Below are 20,310 nucleotides of genomic sequence, written 5' to 3'. Positions count from 1 at the left end.
TTGACGGTAGTTAAAATAAAATCTTTTAAATCATTCTATAACTGATTACATAAAATGTTCTATTTAGAATTAATAAAAGTTGCACAAATTGGATTTTTCGAATCACCATGCCTAAAGAAATATGAGAAAAAGCTCGAAATGAACCACCAAAAGCTTTGAGTTGCAAACTTTTATTGTAATAAATCAAATACAAATTATCATCAAGAGATAATAAGTATATTACAGACAACATATTGTACAAGTAAAAGTCTCCTCAGCATCTAAAATGTTGCTACAAGACTGAAAAATGAACAAAAATGCAGAAAGAATTGGACATAAAGAAAACAAGAACTCACTTTAGTGTCACTTGCTCTCCTGAAATATATCCAGACTCCCGGTTTCGTTAGTCCCTTCCAACCACTCCTCTAGTTTTGCTTCTTTATCGGCTTTGAAGTCATCAAAGTTTACCGACTGCGACAATAAAGTATGAGACTGCGACTTTGTCTCAACTTGCTCTTCTTCTTCTTGCGGCTCATCAGCAGCATTACTCGACAAAGGCAATTCGTCAGTTTCATATTTAGGCATGGACGATATAGTGCTGGTAGATGCAACCAATTGAGACGGATTAGAATGAGAATCTGAAAGTAACTTCTCGTTTGGGGTAGATGTTGATTCTTTAAGATCAAGTTGTGTCCATTTGAAATTGGTGGCTCTTTCTTTCGCAGTCTTAAATACGGATGAAAAATAATTACTGTTTCCTTTAGTTTCTTGCCGGAGTCCATTATGACCCCAACTAGCTGGTCCCCACGAGCTAGTTCTTCCTATTTGAAAGCCTGAAGTTGGGTTACGAATTAATCCTCTTTTTGGTTGTTTTTCTGAGATCTGTGCTAGGGTTGTCCTTATGTCTTTTATCATCTCATCAGCTACAGAGAAACCGCAATCCTTCATTGATCTTACCGTGGTTATAGAATCTTCTGTATCTTCAGTGTGCAGAATGGTTTCACGAGACTTCTCTGTAATATTATTCTTGAGACTAACTACATTAGGAACTGCATTTTGAACGTGGTGCTGAACATAGAAAAGGCCTACAGAAGGTTCATTTGCCATGTACTTAATCATCTCTGCCAAACTTTCAGTTATCTCCACAAAACCGTCTACGGTGGAGAATTCATGCATGTTGTTGACAGTTCATCACTGGTTTGTCCAAAAAACAAAAGCAAGATTCGTCAACATATGAAGAAAGCAATAGAAGTCATACAAGAAGAACATAGCTAACCAGTGTATAATATTGACTCGGCCTTTTCCTGCAACACTAAATAATCTAAACGAATTGGTTTATCAATTCATAATATTTTTGACTTGTTAAAGGGTGCCATATGTATCAATACCAGCAGCATGGTCAATTCAACTACCTTTAAAGTTTTCCTTAAAATAAAAATTTTACAACAGTTTTTATCGCTTGTATGTTGATATATACTATCTCACCAATTGTGTGCAACGGAGTGATCCAGTCCTAGCAAACAGTTAATGAAAGCATAACATCATAAGAGAATTGCATTCCAGTTTTAGAATCATTTCATACACTATCCCATCAACCATTTCTAAAAAGCTGAGAACTGATTTCTTACCCTATTCATAGCTTTCAAATTTCATAACCGGGTCACCAATGAAACCTATTAGATGAGGTTGTCATCGTATAGATAAAGAGTCGTTTGACTATTTTACAAAGAATTCAATGTGAAACCTTTTGGCCGTTTTACTTTTACTACGACAGCATTTCATAATAGACATGGAATAGCTTATGTTTCTTACAACTGCCCACAATGTTCTACTGTACTGATAACATATCGATATCAATGTCATAGCGGCAAACTATTCAATGATGTTCAAAACATGGAATTCTGAAAAATACACGATAAGCAAGACTTTTCAGAAAATATATTCAAGTTTGTCCAGGCATCATCCTCGGTAATAATTTTTCATTTGGCACAAATATGAATTTAGAGCCAAAGCTCCTACAACCAGAACAATTCTATAGATCCTAAACTAGCTAAGCCTTAAAAGCTAAAACCTTTACGTAGACAATAAACTTAAAAATCAAAACGTATGCTAGTTATGTCCTTATCCCTGCAATAGTTAAATTTCTAAAATAACATTAACTAGAATACTAAAGGTGCATCCAAAATTTAACAATTTCTAATTACAATAAAGATATCTAATAAGAGAATTGCACATCTACAAGAAAATCATACCTGAGGAATTGACCCCATTTTAAATTTTTTAAAAGAGATAGAATCTAATTAAGTTAGTAATTAGTGGTTAGTAGTTAGAAATTTCAGATTCTTATCGGCCTTAAACCGCTGGCCCGACATGCTCGAAACCGAGACCTATATAAAAAGCTAGCTATGCTAAGTGGTTCGATATTCAAATAATTTTACAAAATTAGAATCTGTATTAGTTTGAATATCAGGATTAAACATTCCAAATTTCTCTCAATCAAATGATTCCCAGCTCTCATTCATTATTTGAATCCACACCCAGAAAAGAATAATGCGAAAACAATTGGTAATATACAAAAAAATAATAAAATCAGTCACTATGCACAAAAATTAACAAATTATAAAAATTTACTTACAGGAAACCCTAGAAGAAGAATTAGAAATAACCCATTTGAATGGTTTATGGTGTTGATTAATGGGTTCAAACTGATTCTTCAAGATTGGGAGAGGCAAAGATTCAGAGAATGAATTATGGTATTATCTAATACTAAATTAAAAATTTCCTAAAAAAAAAATTAATTAAAAATGTTATCTTTGTGTTTTTTTTTTGGTTTATCCCCTTAAAAACCCCTCACCTTTTACCCCCAATTCGTTTGCACCCTCACGTTGTAAAACCACCAAATATACCCAAATTACGACCTTTCACTTTCAATTGCACCCTCAAGCATTAAATTGATCTCTTTTCACTTGAAAAAATAGATTTATTTTTATTTTAAATAAAATATTAAGTCCTATTTTAAAATAAATGCTAAAATTTAAAGTATTAATTTGAACATTTTTTAAGTGAAAAGAGGTCAATTTAATGCTTGAGGGTGCAATTGAAAGTGAAAGGTCGTAATTTGGGTATATTTGGTGGTTTTACAAGGTGAGGGTGCAAATGAATTGGGGGTAAAAGGTGGGGGGATTTTAAGGGGATAAGCCTTTTTTTTTTGGGTTATTTCTCAGTCATGATTGTGTTTGTTTGCTCATCAACTAGCAGCTGATAGAGACAAAGGAAATTTTAAAATATTGTTTTTAGTTATTTTGTTAATGGACAATTTTGACCCTATAGTCATGGAGCAATTTTTGTAAAGGGAAAGTGTGCAAAACAGCCATTGATTTTTTGAAATTAGAACATGTTTTATGTTTAATCTTGAAGAAATAAAGAGTACTACCAGTGTTTTAAAAACCGAACCGGTAGCCGAACCAGTAAGGCCACCGGAATCCGGTTTGACCGGTTCGACCGGTTCAACTGCCGGTCGAACCGGTTGAGTACATTTAAAGAAAATATATAATAGAATATTACATTTCTATTTTATGACTTATTAGTTTTTACTACTATTTATAATTTTCTTACTATCTTTTCAAAACTCCTTTAAAGGAAAATATAAGAAGGTGATTTTTTTATTTATAGAAAATTATATGTTGTTTAGCTATAAAAAAAATAAAGAAATTTACTATTTTTTTTTTCTATTTAGGAGATTTTATTTTTGTGTTTCCTATTTTGTATTACCTATTTGGTTTCTTTAATCTAGCCTAATAAAATTAAAGACTTATTATTTTAAATTCCTAATCTATTGTCATTCCTTAAATAAAATTTAAAAGTATTTTAAAAATTATATTAGAATCTTATGTATTAATTATATTTGACTCTAATTAAATGGAAACAAATAACTCATTTAACTTATTTATTAAAATTTGTTATTTATTATGATTTAATACCAAATGCAAAATGAATCAAATAAATATTATATCCTTTGATTGATATTACTTTTTTTTGTATATAAATATGAAAGAAGGCAAGAAAATTAAAAATATGACTTAGATAATTTTTTTTTTGATCGCGACTTAGATAATTTTTAAAAATCATAAAAATACACATGTGATTAAACCGGCCGGTCCAATCCGGTTCCGACTCACCGGTTCAGTCCGGTTCTGCCGGTTCAGTCCGGTCCAAACCGAATGGACCGGATTTTCCGGTTTTTAGTGTTTTAAAAACCGGACAACTGACCGGTCCCCGGTCGAACCGGCCGGTCCGGTCCGGTTTTTAAAACACTGGGTACAACATGTACCTTAATGTCGTTAAATCTAGAAAATTTAAGTTCAAATGATTTATATAATATCGGTCTAATTATTTAAAAATCACTCACGTGTAATTTTTTTCTGTTTATATTCTGATATAGAAAAAACATTATTTGTATCTTTTTTTAGATTTTTCGGTTTCACCTCTACCCCAAATAAGAATTATTTAATTGATTTAAAGATGAAAATATTAAAAAAAAAAAAATAGAAGGGTTAAATTATATTTTTTTAATTAAAAAATATGAGCAAGTCCTTCAACTTTTAAAATATTCAAATAAATCCAATAATTAATTAATTTTTTAAATTATATTAAAAAATTAAATAAAAAAAATTCCAACCTGCGGCCATCGAATGAGCAGGTCGCTCCGCCCGCCGGTCATCTTCCACAAAATCTGTTCTCAAGAGAACAGATTTTCGAAATCTGTTCTCAAGAAGAACAAATTTTGAGGAAGATGACCGGAAGGCGGCGGGCAGTCGACCGAGTTTGATTTAATTGAGTGTGGTTGGTTTGAATGAGAATGGTTAAATTTAATTAAGTGTGGTTTGATTAGTTTGATTAGGTTTGGTTTGATTGGCTTATTTCAGGGGTATTTTGGGTCTTTTAATTTTTTTTTAAATTTTTTATGACATGTCAGATGACGTGGCGCCGCCAGCCGTCAATTTTTTTTGTAAGGGTAGTTTTATCCATAAGAGCCGTGGGTTGAGCCACCATAAAGTCTGGAGGGTTTTGGGAAGGTTAGGATAAAAGTCGAGGGGAATGGATTATTAGCTCAAATACACTATAAACACTAAATGCACCATAGATATACTAAAAAACGGCAGAAATACACCAAAAAAATATAGATATTCCGAAAAACACCAGAAATACATTATAAATAAACCAAAAATAAACTAAAACATAAAAATATTATAAAATTACTACAAATACATCATAAATCAATTTATTCTTTACAAAATAAGTAGCAATAAACAAATCTATGAATAAGAGAAAAATAAAATAAATAAATATATGAATAATAGAACAGTTTTATAAACAAAAAATTATAGATCTACAATAATTTATTTACAAAATGTTTAAATCATTATAAAAAATCTAAAAAATTACACAAAATCTAAAAATGAGTCGAAAAATCCATAGCGTGAACGGAAGAGACGAGCGGGCTAGCGCAAACGGAAAAGACGAACGGAAAAATACCGAAAACGATGAGAAATCTATCGAAGTAGACGAACGAAGCGCGAACGGAAAAGCGAACGGAAAAGACGAACGGAAAATTAATCGGAGGAGACAAACTAAAAGTCAAACGAAAAATAAGTAGGAAAAAAGAAGAAAAAAATATAAAAAAAGAGAGAATTTTGAGAGAGAAGAGAGAAAAAAAAGAATGGATATATAAAAGTTTAACCTAAAATGAGATAAAACTTATAGTGGATATTTTTATAAATAAGTTAGAAGAATAGATAGCCTATAAAATAAGATAAAAATTTGCTAAAATGCTGTAAATAGTTTACCCAACACAAGTATTTGAAAAATAACATCATTTTTAAGTTATCAAATTTTCATTTCTTATCAAATTTTATATGTAATAATACTTGTTCTAAATTAATTTAAATTAATTATAAGCAATCACTTGTACATAATTGTGATATGCGGAAAAACAAATTTCTCGAATTGAAAAACAACAATGGGAAAGAACAAAAAACACAACAGCGACAGTGACGACGATGACACCTTCTACTACCGCTACTCCTCAGCCTCCGCCTCCGTCTCCGCCACTTCCACGTCAGAACCACCGCAATCCACAAACCCTAAATCCACCGCCTCAAACACCCTAGCACCCTCAAAATCAACGCTCTACGTCTCCAACATCGACTACTCTCTAACAAACTCCGATCTCCACATGCTCTTCTCCACATTCGGCAGAATCGCACGCGTAACCGTCCCCAAAAAAAAAGAAACGCGACGGCCAAAAGGCTACGCGTTTATCCAATTCATTTCTCGAGACGACGCCGTTTCAGCTGCGAAACAAATGGACAAGAAAATCCTCAACGGCCGTACGCTCTCCGCTTCGATAGCGATCGATAACGGAAAGGCCGCGCAGTATATAAAGAAGAGGGAGTATACTGATAAGAGTAAGTGTTATGAGTGTTTGGCGTTGGGGCATTTGTCTTATGAGTGCCCTAGGAATCAATTGGGCCCGAGGGAAAGGCCCGTGGAGAAGCGCGGCCGGAAAAGAGGAGCTGGTGGTGGTGGGGGTAGGAAGAGGGAGGTGGAAGTGGAGGTGGAGGTGGAGGAAGATGTTGAGGATGAGGAGAATTGGGCGTCGGTGGTGGACGGAGGGGCGGGGGAGAGGTTGTTGAAGCAGGAAGAATGGGAGGGAGATGAAGTAGATGGGTGGAGAGGGAAGAAGAGGAAGAAAGCTAGTTACTTCAGTGATGAGAGTGGTGAGGAAGATTGATTTCTTGAGATTTTTTCGAGCTGTGGATTGTTTAAGGTATGTTGTTATTTTTATTGGGTTTTTTGCGAGTTTATGATGTGTTTATTTGTTATTGTGTTTGTAAATTCTTAGTGATAAGTTATTCGGATGGAAATTTTGTTTGATGGAATCTATATGCTAAATAACATTGAAATAGTTAAGATTGAAAGCGACTCGATCTAGCATTATTATGGTTGAACATAAGCTTTATATCTTGGTTAGTAGGTAATTGAAAATCTACACGATTAAGCATTATTATGTTTGGATATTAAACCTCCTTTGAGTAGTTTGGATTATCATATTGTTGTGATTTTATTGAATTTTCAATGGTTTTTTTTGTTTGTTTAAGGGTTTTGAGTATGTATTGTAAATGAACTAATGACTTATTGATAAGTACTTGGGTCAGTGAGATCTTGGTTGATGTTTACTTTGATCAATGGAATGAGATTCATTAGGATAGTAAATGTGAAATCTGCTCCACCGGACCGGTTTACTGTACTTGCACTGTGTTAATATGAGAGTTAGAAATGAGATGAATTCTGAAGAGGAATTGAGACATAAAACTATGTTATATGGATTTTGCAACATTTTGGTTAGTGATTTGGATGTTGGTTTTTTCTGAAATTATGTTGATTTTGTTTGTTGAAGTGGTTTATTTATGATATCAGTTGGATTCCTAGGCTGAAGATTTTAGTTAGTGGTGTATGAACTATTTCTTAATCAATAAGTTAAAAAAGTATTCAATATTTACTAAAGAATTGAATATAAAATGAAATAAGATATTCAGGAGTGATGAAATGAAAACCTGCTGTCTATTGCACTCTTATAACGGCTGATATAAGTATTGAAATGTATTTCTCCTAGGGTCGTGCACAGGTCTTGGCGATCTCCGTATCCAAGCCAAAAACCATACCAAAATATCCAGAATCAACAAATATCAGTTTATCGTTGGCTATTTCCGGTCCGAATCATAATGAAAATTTTGTTGGTAATGGTTAGATCTTAGATAGATATTCATATCGAGTATCGTATCAAACCATTTTGAACCATACTGAACTGAAGAATTGAGATTATAACCGAATTAAAATCAATGTTGCCAAGTTCCAAAGGGCATTGTAGAATGGTGACAAAATTTCATAATTTATTACTAGTAATTTGGGCAACGTTTAATTAGTTTTTTGGATAACTTTTGTTAATATTTTGGACAATAATTTATCAGTATATGATTTGTTGCTATAAGTTCACCTTTGTCTATGTTTTTTAAATACTATTTAGCTGTTTTTTCATAATCAACATTTATTAATATTTATAATTAGGTGTCATATTATATCCATGGTTATGAGAACGGATATCTGCTAGAACTTAATCTTCATACTTAAATCTTAGTGAAATAATAAAATCTCCATACCAAACCGGATTTCGATACTATTTTGGAGATATCCGGTTTTTGGTTTTCTAGAGATTTGCCGATGTCCAGCTCCCCTAATCCGTGCGCGGCCCTACTTTTCCTACTAATTGAATAACATTGTGGGATGGTGAACTTATACATACCATATAACCCTTACTTTTGAACTTTCCATTTGTGGGCAGGGCAGTAACACTGAAGGATGTTAAATGAAGTTTTTTCTTCTGGGATAAAAATGGAGCCTCAATTAGCAAAATGATGTAAAATTCCTGATTTTTTTTTGCCAAAGTAAAAATCCTGAGTTGATCTACTGTTATTTTGTTTTCAGAAGTTTGAGTTAGCATTGCGGCTGATTGATGAAAATACAGCACAAGTTTATGCATCTGTCAATTGAAACATATTGAATCATGCTTTTGGGTCTGAATCTGAAAGTCTCCAGGTTTAATGTTTTATCTTTTTTTACTTGATAGGGTAAACCTGAGCAAGTCATTGGCTACTTCTTTTTCTTGCGGAAACTGTAATGTGCATGAAAGGAAGGGGCATCTGCTATGGCGCCACTTGCAGCGACAGTTGTCGCGTGCGGAATATCGGGCAAATTATGCATTCTCTGGAATTTTTTTCAAACCAAAGCGTAGGCAGTATGCAGTTCTATAGGATGTACAAACAGAGAATAATTTACTCACTGGGATATGTCTTTGTAGTGGATTGAAGCACAAGCATATGAATGAATCTATACTGTAACAATCGACAGAACATTGTGAAATCGAGACTTACTGTGCAAATAAAAGATCTCTAATATCAACTTCGAGATCTCTAAGATTTGGTCGACATGGAGCTTACTGAATTTGAATTTCTTCTGAAGCAGTCTTCTAGTCCATTTTAAAGTGGATTCAGAATCTTCTATATGTTCCATACATCTCTTATTTGATATTATCTGGAAATGTATGTTTTTCCTTTTTAGAAGTGAACAAGACGGGAGCCAGTTTATTTTCATGTAAAAAGGTCGTCAACAGATGCTGCAGATTGAACTCAAATATTCATTATATTCATTATTCATCATCCTAAAAGCACTTGTTTGGAGAACAATTAATCTCTCGAGGCTATCTAATTCAACTCAAATGTTCGTTACTTTCCGTATTTTCTCTTTAACATTTAGAGTTCGGATCTTTTTGGTGATATTTCATCTATTCATTGTGAATTAACTAACCAATTTGACTCTTTTTAATCGTGGTAATTTTTTTTAACCAACCTCTATACTTACATCTTTCTGAATGTAGTTTAGTCTTCGAATTTTTTTGATTTTGGTAGAAATTATATTGAGAGTAAGATCCAAGGAGGAGATTTTAGCTATTTTCTGCCATGTATGCAAAAACAATCTGTAATCAAAGAATTCTTGCCTCAAGCGCAGTGCACTACACATCCGTTGTTATTTCGTTAGAATAAAAACAAAGATGAACGCAAATCGCTCAGCGTGTCTATTCTCCATGATGAAATACAACAGCAATGTTTAGCTGAGCTAATGCCTCTGGCTTCCAATCTGTTTTTGCGTATGTTCAGCTCGTCTGTTTTCCAGTCTGCAAAGTTAAAATGTATTTTTGATAAGAAGATTGATGTTTTCTTAGAAACTTATAAAACTTAACAAGTTCAGCTCACCAGCATTTCATGATCCCCTATGATTTCTTCTATTAATTCCTGCACCGGTTTATTAGCACTGTTGGGAACAAGAGCTGCAAACACAGCTTCTTCTAGACCTGCATACGACCCGGACAACTCAGTTTCTTTGACTAAAAAGTCCAAAACTATCCTAGCTAATGCTAGAAATTATAGCAACGCGTCTATCAGCAATTATATCTAGGGATGCGTAAAAATCAAATTAAATCGAACTGAACTGATAAATCAGTTTGGATCAGTTCGAAACTATATAAAAATATTGGTTTTTCGGTTAAGTTTGGTTTCGAAAGTAAACAATATTTCAGCTCACTGTCGATACAACCCGGAGTTTTAAAGGAAATGAGAATACCAGATTCTGGAAAAGCATCAATGAACATCATCATGTCCTCCCCACTAAGGCCGGACAAGAAGCAAATTCTTGGCAATGGCTTTGCTATCTGCATAACAGTATAACCTAACTTTAGGTATCTCGAAACACAACGGAACTAAATTCTTGAAAATAGAGTTTAAATTCCTTAATTAATTGTATCATAGGTGGACATTGCATAAAATGAAGCCTTTTCTTACTACATCACAAAAACAAACACAATACCATTCTATAGCCAAATTCTCATATCATTTTCACAATTCAAGAAAGAAATTTTAACCTGCACTTTTGCCAAATCTGCTTGACTTGTATTCATTGCTTCCCAAAGTGAGCCAGCAATCATGTCTTCAGTGCAAAATATGATCTACAAGAATGTTATGTCGCAACGAAAAAGAGAGTAAGATGTTATTTTCTCCTTCCAGACGATCGAAAAAATATATTATATAATCAAAAGAATGACGTACTTATTAAACACTGTCTCAATTCATCATATTTCGCTTAATGCAGTTTGTATGGTTTCGAAGGGTGAACTGGATATGGACAAACTTCTTTCTTGAATAAAAGTTTGTTTTCGATTTATTTCATTTATTATATATTCAGAAAGGGAATATACGATACACCGCGATTTTGAGTGAGAAGAGAAATTTTTTTAAAATGGCTCATCTATTCATTTTATCAATAACCGAGCCCGGATCTAGTGTATCATAAGTTGGTTTATCTTGTTTTTTGTTTATGGATTCCTATGAATTTGATCAAATACACAAAGATACAGAGAGGACAAAATTTACAATTAACTCAGAAGAGGATGGACAAGTTACTAGATTTGATGTAAAGCATTACCTGTAAGAATTCACCTCCCAAATCTTGCAGTAGCTGCCTCACCTATTTCAGAGGTTCATATAGTTGCAGAAAGCATCAAACAAAACTGATGGGATTAATTAATATGATCATTGTCACAATGTAAAATAAGACACTCTATACAAATTTACAACCAGTGACCTAGGTAGCCCGGACACGAGAAAACAGGACACTTGGACAGACACGACGAACTAGTGTTATTTTAAGGTTTTCTATGTTAAAAATGAAGGTTCGTATCTGAAACGCTAAGTTTCCGACACATTTTTAAAGCGGAAACCGTTGATTGAATCCGTGACCGTTAAAATGGAAGTGAGGATTACCTTCACAGCCTCCTCCACCTCAAATCCCAACAACAATAGCGCCTGCAAAAAACAATTTCTTCAGTCTTCAAACTTGATTTCACACCAAAAATGGAGATTATAAACAAAGCATTCAAAACCGAAATTGATGAAGAACTAACCACAACTTACAGGCGGACCATAAACAGAGTCATCAGCATTCAATGGAACAAACTTTGATTCCTCATCACCACTTAGCTCACTCGGAATTCCTACAATATTATCATGCATTCTCAAAAGTCAGTTACCCTTATTCATTTCGGAGTTGAGTGGAACTGAACTTTAAGTATTTCAACGCGACTCGGCTCGTTTACGCCTCTAATCGAAGAGAAACGGAACTCTAAAAACAATGAAAGTGTAACTTTACCTTGAGCAGAAGCTTTGGGAAGATAGTTTTTGAGCTTGATGACTTGATAAGCAACAGCAGTAGAAGAACAAATTGTGGATAAATGTGAAACAAGAACATGGTTTGATGAAAAAGACGGATGGGAACATTTAAATTTGCAGAGATTAGTTGAGATTCCAAATGCAGACGCCATAGAATTTGTTCTTCTTTTCCTTTATCTTGTGCTCTTCACTTGCAGTTCTTTGAGTTCTTAGCTTATCTGTCCACACTGTGTCCTTCCAATATGCCAAATCACTACTTGCCATGTCGCATTTTTTTTGTTTAATTTTTCCCTTTTGTAAATGTTTTGTCTTACCGGGCTTGCATTGGCTAGTTCGGTTCGATTTAGTTTGGTATCTGCAGACTAAGAAGCACAGAAACTTTAACAAAGTTGCGTGTTCTGTTTTGAGAACGTTTCGAAAACTAAAAACTATTAGAAACTCGCGAAAACTCGTAATGTTTCGGTAAATAAAAAAAATAGTCCCTTATAAAAAAACCTAAAAATTTCTCAAACATTTTTTTTAATCAATTATTCATAATATCTATTATTCACATTCTCCATAGTAAATTTTATTTTCTTATTTTTTGTTAGATTTAATTATATTTAGTTTATTTTATTAATTTCCATAAATGTATAATATCTATTTGGTTCAATATATATAGCACTTTATATTTGCATACATTTATATCCTTTAGTCATTATTTTTAATTTATAGTTATCACATATTTACCGTCCCAAATTATTACCTACCGCCCAACTTTTTACCAAAATACCCCTAAGCCATTTTCAGTTTTTTTTAAAAAAATTCAATTCTCTCAATTCAATTAAAAACCCAACGAATATCCGAGCGAATTTACAATAAAAATGTCAAAATCGACTAAAAATAGAAACCAAAGTACCCCTAAGCCATCTTCCCGCTTATTTCAAGACAAGAATTCAACATTTATGTAAACAAAATCCAACAAGTTCAGTTTGAAAATTTTCATGTCTTAATTGATATGTTTTGGCCAATTTCAAATCAACGGAACTTTTCATTCCGCTTTGATGTATTAGGAACCAAAAAATTCTGTTCGATTTGGTTTGAAAATTTACAAACTTTAGTTGATTAATTTCTATAGCACAGAAACGATACGAAATAGACACGGGAAAATAAAATTTTTCAAAAATGAACACAAAATATGAGGAAAGTATAAATAATAAAAATATAGGTTATATATATTTAATTTAATTATTTTAAATATTATTAACTATTTTTAAATGTAAAAAAAAAAAAAAAAAACTTACATATATTATTACTTGTTATATTAAAAAAGTTAAAATCAATATTTAATAGTTCAAGTAAATTATTCATTTATTTGAAGCACTCAAATAAAGAATTTATTTATAAAATTATCTATAAAGGGACTGATACTTTATTGGCATAAGACATTTTTGAGTCCCTGCACATTTATCAATTTTGCCATTGTGTCCCTGCACTTGCAAACAGTTGTAAAACATTCTCTTCCATAGTTCCATTCAAGCATATAAAGAATCTTGAAATACAAGAAAGAGACTTCCTCTAAAGTTCAGTTTTGAACCAACAGAAAATATTTACAATAACATTAGAAAACTATGAAACAGCTCTCGAGATCAAATGATTTCAAATTACATCTCTGCGACCAGTTTCTCTGGCTCCGTTGGGGCCTCTGACAGTGTTCCTTGAATCCACCTCATCAGCATCTCTAGTGCAGCCTTTGGTTGGTCCATCGGAACCATGTGGCCTGCATCATGGACCTGTTCATCCACGCATAACGTAACCATATCAGAATTGGAACTTGTCGAGTCACACTTTGATATTTCATTACCGTTTTCAAAAACACTTCTAAGACTGAAATTTTATACTATAACAATATGTTCTTGTAAATAAAATGTCATCACGTTGTTCAACATTTTAACACTTTTTCCGTTTTAGTTCAACATAGATTACAAACTATGTAGCACCGACACGGGTACAGAAAAACGGGACACTTGGACACAGACACGGAGAAATGATGTTATTTTGAAGTTTCCTACGTAAAAAAGGAGGTTTCGTGTCCGAAACAGCAAGTTTGCGACACATTTACGAAACGGTCAACATGAAGTGTCCATGCTACCATTTAGACAAACAAGAGAAAGAAGTATGACGAGAAAATTACCTTGAGGAAAGCAAGAGGTCCGTAGCTTTTCAATAGTCCAGCTTCCGAATTATCAACTGTAAAAGGAACTTCAGAAGACGCCACAAAGTCTTTCTGACCAGACCACTCCATAGCATGAACCCATCTTGAATTTCCTGCACATAAAAGACATACACCAAATAGTATATCAAATGAAATTTGCTACCATTTACTTGGTATTCAATATTCATATCCTTGATAAGAGAATTGAAATCAGCCCAGAAACTTACCAAGCCAGTTACAGATAAGATCATATTCTCCTGCATATATAAGCATTTGGATTCCATCCTCAAGAAGAGCAGGAATGCCGGTTTCGAAATTTCTCATCCAGTCCATCAACATCGCCTGATACACTGTAGGACTACAAGACACAAAGTCGATATCACCAACATGGAGAGCATCCCTAACGGATTTCTGGTTGAGAAAATTCTCCATGTTTGAGAAGTCATAGCAGAGACTGCCCACGCATTTCTTTCTGATATCATAGTGCTGCAGGGGAGAATAAATATGCATGTGTCAGCTCTAGGATCTCATAAATTTCAAGTGACCTGTTGTGCTGCATTCATTAAATTATAGGAAGCTTGCTTATGATCTACAGGCATAAATTTCAAGTGACCTGTTGTGCTGCATTCATTAAATTATAGGAAGCTTGCTTATGATCTACAGGCATAAGTTGGTAAATGAAATACTAGGGTCAAACTCAAGCGAATGGTCTGAGGGATTCGAGAAAGAAAATTGGAAAATATCCCACCAACCCCGCAAAACAATCCCCAAAAATTAAAAAATTAGAAGGAAAATACACACACCCACATGAGGAAGGCAAAAAAGAAAGAAAGATGAGCAGTAAAGAGAGTAAGAGTAAAAGTGCATGTTATTTTTAATTCCATCAAAAGAATTAATTATTGGATGTTTCCCTATGAGTTGAATTCAATAATAAAAAGAAAAGACCAGGGAATTTAGGCCATACATCACCTTTCAAACTTAAGACACTTCTAAAAAAAATATGCTTTTTTTCTTTCTGTTCTTTCCTAATTGCTTTTTAGATCTCCCACAAAAATAATTAAGAAATCTTCGGCAGATTATATTCAGGGGAGATAAGCACCAAACTGAAACAACACAGCGTTTTACAATCAAAGCAAGGATTGCATTTAAAGTTAAATCTAAATATATCCAAACAGCACATGGAGAATGATGAGGTCTTACATTTATATCACCAGCTCGTGACATGATGCTAGTGAATATTGTTTGGCAAACCAATAATGAGGCCAAGCAAGAGAGTGTACCATCAGTTCCTGAAAAAATTACATATGAAATTATTGCCACATATGCTTGGGTAAAGAAAGCAAATAGCGGACCAGTATAAAATTTCACAATGCACAGTTAGCAAGAGTGTCAATCTGAAAAGATTTAACAGCAAGACATGAAACGTTAAAAACAAAGACGCCAATGCCATTAAGTAGGCACAAAAGCAAAAAATGGAAGTTTATGACATTACCACAGAGTTTTATTGCAATTTCACACACCGGTATCACCTTGCCAATGCGAGCATAATCAGTTTTTGAAATTAACCCCATATCTAATGCATAATCTGTGTAAGCTTTGTACTGGATTGCAGGATCAGTAAGCCCATTGCCAATGGCAAATCCCTGTATAACATTTTAAATCAGAATTGAAAGAATCAAATAAACTATTTACAAGTCATAGTTATAAGACAGTAAGGTAAAAGACATGCCTTGAGGTTTATATGGATTCCTTCTTTATTTTTGTTTCCATTGTGAACTCGAGCAGCAAAAGCAGGAATGTAGTGGCCAGCATATGACTCTCCAGTTATATAAAAGTCATTCTTTGCAAGTTCAGGATGAGCCTCAAAGAAAGCCTGTTATCAGACAAAGAATCAACTTCAGCCCTAGCTATATGGTGGCCTCTCCACACTAATAGTCAGATTCTTTCTCTTTTACCGAGCAAATATTTCCCACACAAGAAATGGCATTGAATCCAGTAATGGTTTGAGAAACGCAGTTAATTTCATCATAACATTTAATTTTGTATACGATGAGTTCTCCAAAGGGAAATTCGCAGATAACCAACCTGTAGGAAGTCATATAGGTCATTACTAACTCCCTCCTCATTATGGCGGATATCACGTTTATCAGAGCTGTAACTGAATCCAGTCCCAATAGGTTGATCAACATATAGAAGGTTTGATGCCTGCAAAATTGCCATAGCCAATTATCAATTGTTCTCAGCAAGTAGTGGAAAATTATAGTAGACTTCAACAACACATTAACTTAGAAGATAACAAAAACAAAAGCAGAAATCCACAAACTTTAAAAAAATTCCGGGCTATATAATCCACATAATTGCACTTTCCGTATGGATAAATGTAAAACTAATCGATTCATTTAGACATTAGTGTAAGATTCAATAAAAATGCAAGCATTTAATGTTTCTAAAACTAATCAATGCTTAAACAAGCTTAATTAAGAACTAAAATTACTAAAAAGAACAGTGATAATACCTTATCCCAACCATAAGGATTCCAGACAAGAGACATATTATCAGCAATTTTAAAAGGACCATTCTCATAAAACATAGCTAATTCACTACTACACCCTGGTCCACCAGTCAACCATATCACCACTGGATCTTCCTTCTTCTTGTTCCTTGATTCAAAGAAGAAATAAAACATCCTGCACTCAAACACACACACTCAGAACTCCTTTCAAGGCGAAAGGGCATTATATTAAGGTTTCATATGTTAAAATTGATGTTTCAGGTCCGAGAGGCCAAGTGTCCGACACGGTAAACACTTGATCACAGAGAAACGGCTTCATTTTAAGGTTTTCTATGTTAAAATTGACTCTTAGTGTCGGAAATGTCAAGTGTCGGACACAAACATTAATCGATTGAAGTGATTGAAGTGTCCGTGCTACCTAGACTATAAATATAACATTTAATTAATTTAAAAAAAAATGAAAAATGAAAAACAAAAACAAAAACCTAGCGGCGTGAGAGTTAGCGATTTTGTAATAACCAGCATGATGACCCAATTCCTCAACGGAAACCGCTTCATAACCGTCGCTGACGACGTTAGGAAACTTAATTCCCTTCTCAACAATTCCCCCAACTCCTTCAAAGCTGTTGTCGATATGATCGAGGATATTTATGTCTTTTTCCGGGAACAAATTGAGCTCTCTGATGAGCTTCTCCGCCTGTAATGACGGGAAATTTGACTTCCCGAGACGGAGATGATCATCGGAGGCGGCGGTGGTTAGCGTAATTAGCGACAGAGAGAGGAAGAGGAGGAAATGGGGATGACGGTTGATGAGTTTTGTTAGTTTCTCCATTTTTGAAGTTTTGTTGATGATGAAGAAATGGAAATAGGTGGGTTTTTTTTTGTTATAACTTAGAAGTGTGTGCAAAGCAAATGGCCACGCAAAGCAAGGAAAAATGAGTAAAAGGATTAATTCGGTTCTTATATTTGTGATTTGATGTCAATTAATTCATTTTTCGACAATTTTGATCAATTAAGTATACTATTTTTTATATTTACTAATTAAAGATAAAACTAGAGGTGTGTATCGGACGGTTCGGTCATCGAACCAAATTATAACCAAAATAACTAAAATCAAAATACTATAACCGAACTAAATTAAGTCAAACCTAAATGATATTTCGGTTTGATCGGTTATTTCGGTTAACTCAGTTACTGAATTTCATTAAAATTTATGTTAAAAAAATAAAAAATAATAATTTTAGTATCAATTTGAAATAAATATATACAATTTCAGGGGCTATTAGTATTTAAATTCTATATATTTATATATAAATATATATATTGGTTATTTAAGTAGGTTCAGTTTATTTAAAAATCTCATACGAAAACCGAATCGAACCGAATTAATCGAAAATTAAATCAAATTAAAATTTTAATTTGGTTCAGTCGGTTAATTCGGTTACAATCGAATAATATACACATATGAATAAAATAATAGTATATAAACAATTTTAGATATATAATAGAATAATTTATATTTGTTTTTAATTAATTAAAAGTATAGATTATTATTTTTAATTAATTTAAAAATAAAAATATTATCTTTATTTGATTAAAATAATTAAAAATGAGTATTTTATCATAGATTATAATTTAGTTTTAAAAAGAACTACCAACATATATCTTCTTCCCGTTACGCTATTTTTAGTTGTTGTCATATTTTGATAAGTGGAATTACGAAAATTGAACGGGTGTTTTTTTTAGTTGAGCTGGCAGTAGATGGATTTGACCTATGTTTATTGAGGATTTTGTATATTCTTTTTATTATCTGATCGAACCAGTTCCGGGTTAACCGGTTTAACTGTTCCAAATTATTGGTTACCCAGCTGATTTGGTAAGAAAAGGCCGGGTCTTTAATTCTACGGTTATTTGGTGTCACCCGAATCGGCAGTGTGATCGGTTCCTGATTTTCCGATTGAACCGGCCGGTCCAGTACGGGTTTTTGACAACCATGAGATGTACCATTTTTTGGCATGGCTTGTAGATACGAGCACAATACTTATACTTTGTTTGAACATCATATTATTTCAATTTTTGATGGATTCAAAATGGCCACATATTACTGATCTTTATTGTGACTCCTTTTTTTTGGATTTGCTCCTATATTATCATTTTGTTCAACATAAGCAGGGTCAGGTATAGCTTTCACATTATTAGCATTCAGTGCAAGGGGATCAAGTCTAACATTTTCTTCCATATTAGCTGCTTCTTAGCCAATTGCAGGCTTAAATTGGCTAGTCTTTTAAAGAATCACAATCTTAGGTTCCATTTATAATATTACAGACATTGATAAAATAACCTCAGATAGGCAATTATTATAAAAAATACAAAGAGAACTCACACATCACAAGTCACAACAGAATATTAAGCTTCCACCATAAAAAGTTCACATTACAGAACTAAAATCACATCAATAAAGAGGTAATCTAGCATATCTAGTCTCACCAAGAGTCATATTACTTTAAATTTATCCTTTTAAAGCTTCCACCGAAGTTGTTTTGCCAAATAAATTTTGAGAAGTTGTTCTCATGAAAGGAAAAACAAAAATAGAAGACGCTAAATTAGCAAACATAGAGAAAGTTGCAGTATTAGAATGATGAACCCCATAATAAACAAAAAAAAAACAACAAACTATAAGAGGGTTCAACTCGGATATACTTTAAAATATGATCTTTTTGGTACAACAAACACGAAAAAAGTTAGATACAATACATTAAAACCAATATTAATAAAAACAATTAAATAGATTTTGTTTATCTTAAAGTTCAATCATTCCTTCATAAAATCACTAGAGATTTCATTAATTGAACCTTTTAAAACCGATAAGGTAACATGCAAAACAAATTAGGGTTTAATTTGTGATAATAGAGAAGAACGATGACTGACCAAGTCTGTAATCGTGATTATTAGACATTAAAACCATTAGAAAGAAGAATAGAATATAGTATAAGACTGAGAGAGGAAGAGAGTTAGGGTTTCTTCGATTAGGGAGACGAGTTAGGATTTCTCCATTAGAGAGAGTAGAAAGAAGGGAGGCGAGAGAAGAGATGGGAGAGCATTAGGGTTAGAGTGTTCGAGTGTAGGTGAGGGAGAGTGAAATTAGGCTTAGGAAAGTTTAAAAAGGATAATATATACTAACCCTATATCAAAAATAAAACGTTGTTTAGGAAGTTCGGTTTTTCGGTTCAGTTAACCGCGCCTTAAAACTAAATTATAACTGAAAATCGAGAAAATTTAAAACTCTAAACCAAACCACTCCATATAAACTATATTAACCACTCTATACTTATTTACAGACCGGTTCAGTTTATATAGGAGAGATGTGAGAGCATTAGGGTTAGAATGTTCGATTGTCGGTGAGGGAGAGTGAAATTAGGCTTAGGAAAGTTTAAATAGGGCAATGTATACTAACCCTATATCAAAAATAAAACGACGTCGTTTAGGAAGTTCGTTTTTTCGGTTCAGTTAACCGCGCCCTAAAACTAAATTATAACCGAAAATCGAGAAAATCTAAAAATCTAAAACTCTAAACCAAACTACTTCATATAAACCATATTAACCACTCCACACTTATTTATGCACCGGTTCAGTTTATATTTACCCCTACACTTAAGTATTTAATTCCATTTTATTCATGAGGAAATTCATAGGAAATACATTAATCTGTGAATGAGGCTATCCAACTCCTCAAGTCACTTTAATATTTGTAGTTTTGTCAAATAACAAATTTCTTACTAAGCTCTAAT

General features: G+C 33.2%; 4 protein-coding genes across 9 annotated transcripts; 1 reads left to right on the top strand and 3 right to left on the bottom strand.

The window, feature by feature from the left end:
- Positions 1-139: 139 nt before the first annotated feature.
- LOC126662196 (uncharacterized) lies at positions 140-2,809 on the bottom strand. The gene is made up of 2 exons (XM_050356095.1): positions 2,615-2,809; positions 140-1,173 (listed from the first exon to the last, which is right to left on the bottom strand). The coding sequence occupies exon 2, from the start codon at positions 1,153-1,155 to the stop codon at positions 343-345; it is 813 nt and encodes a 270-aa protein (XP_050212052.1). The 5' UTR covers positions 1,156-1,173; positions 2,615-2,809; the 3' UTR covers positions 140-342.
- A 3,129-nt stretch (positions 2,810-5,938) lies between these two features.
- On the top strand, positions 5,939-9,323 carry LOC126660840 (U11/U12 small nuclear ribonucleoprotein 31 kDa protein). 6 transcript variants are annotated; one of them, XR_007635453.2, is made up of 4 exons: positions 5,939-6,808; positions 7,655-7,778; positions 8,381-8,455; positions 8,666-9,323. XR_007635453.2 is itself a non-coding variant. In XM_056103990.1 (2 exons), exon 1 carries the CDS (start codon positions 5,999-6,001, stop codon positions 6,770-6,772), a length of 774 nt encoding a protein of 257 aa, XP_055959965.1. In that variant the 5' UTR covers positions 5,939-5,998; the 3' UTR covers positions 6,773-6,808; positions 7,655-8,371. The 6 variants fall into 6 exon arrangements, 2 of the variants coding, with proteins under 2 accessions (XP_055959965.1, XP_050210488.1); XR_007635455.2 differs by lacking the exon at positions 7,655-7,778 and having other exon boundaries at positions 8,386-8,455; XR_007635452.2 differs by lacking the exon at positions 7,655-7,778 and having other exon boundaries at positions 5,940-6,808.
- A 234-nt stretch (positions 9,324-9,557) lies between these two features.
- Positions 9,558-12,085, bottom strand: LOC126660841 (uncharacterized). Its single transcript, XM_050354533.2, has 8 exons — positions 11,797-12,085; positions 11,562-11,641; positions 11,412-11,453; positions 11,074-11,115; positions 10,514-10,597; positions 10,216-10,303; positions 9,849-9,946; positions 9,558-9,769 (listed from the first exon to the last, which is right to left on the bottom strand). The coding sequence occupies exons 1-8, from the start codon at positions 11,966-11,968 to the stop codon at positions 9,749-9,751; spliced, it is 627 nt and encodes a 208-aa protein (XP_050210490.1). The 5' UTR covers positions 11,969-12,085; the 3' UTR covers positions 9,558-9,748.
- A 1,216-nt stretch (positions 12,086-13,301) lies between these two features.
- On the bottom strand, positions 13,302-17,406 carry LOC126660852 (serine carboxypeptidase-like). The gene is made up of 9 exons (XM_050354545.2): positions 17,008-17,406; positions 16,526-16,697; positions 16,096-16,215; positions 15,740-15,883; positions 15,503-15,653; positions 15,211-15,299; positions 14,238-14,496; positions 13,990-14,123; positions 13,302-13,588 (listed from the first exon to the last, which is right to left on the bottom strand). Exons 1-9 carry the CDS (start codon positions 17,352-17,354, stop codon positions 13,460-13,462), a joined length of 1,545 nt encoding a protein of 514 aa, XP_050210502.1. The 5' UTR covers positions 17,355-17,406; the 3' UTR covers positions 13,302-13,459.
- Positions 17,407-20,310: the final 2,904 nt, after the last annotated feature.

Source organism: Mercurialis annua, linkage group LG8 (assembly GCF_937616625.2).
Source record: "Mercurialis annua linkage group LG8, ddMerAnnu1.2, whole genome shotgun sequence".
Lineage (NCBI taxonomy): Eukaryota > Viridiplantae > Streptophyta > Magnoliopsida > Malpighiales > Euphorbiaceae > Mercurialis > Mercurialis annua.
Note: the sequence above shows the minus strand (reverse complement) of the source record. Positions and strands in the feature narration are given on the sequence as shown.

Excerpts from the sequence above, each read along its gene's own strand:
- LOC126662196 (XM_050356095.1), bottom strand. The coding sequence starts at position 1,155 with ATGCATGAATTCTCCACCGTAGACGGTTTTGTGGAGATAACTGAAAGT.
- LOC126660852 (XM_050354545.2), bottom strand. The coding sequence starts at position 17,354 with ATGGAGAAACTAACAAAACTCATCAACCGTCATCCCCATTTCCTCCTC. Across the intron at positions 16,216-16,525 it reads ATCCTTATGGTTGGGATAAG|GCATCAAACCTTCTATATGT; the intron begins GTATTATCACTG and ends GCAATTTTGCAG. Across the intron at positions 15,654-15,739 it reads GAATCCATATAAACCTCAAG|GGATTTGCCATTGGCAATGG; the intron begins GCATGTCTTTTA and ends AATGTTATACAG.
- LOC126660840 (XM_050354531.2), top strand. The coding sequence starts at position 5,999 with ATGGGAAAGAACAAAAAACACAACAGCGACAGTGACGACGATGACACC.
- LOC126660841 (XM_050354533.2), bottom strand. The coding sequence starts at position 11,968 with ATGGCGTCTGCATTTGGAATCTCAACTAATCTCTGCAAATTTAAATGT. Across the intron at positions 11,116-11,411 it reads AGGTGGAGGAGGCTGTGAAG|GTGAGGCAGCTACTGCAAGA; the intron begins GTAATCCTCACT and ends CCTCTGAAATAG. Across the intron at positions 9,947-10,215 it reads TGATGCTTTTCCAGAATCTG|GTCTAGAAGAAGCTGTGTTT; the intron begins GTATTCTCATTT and ends GGTCGTATGCAG.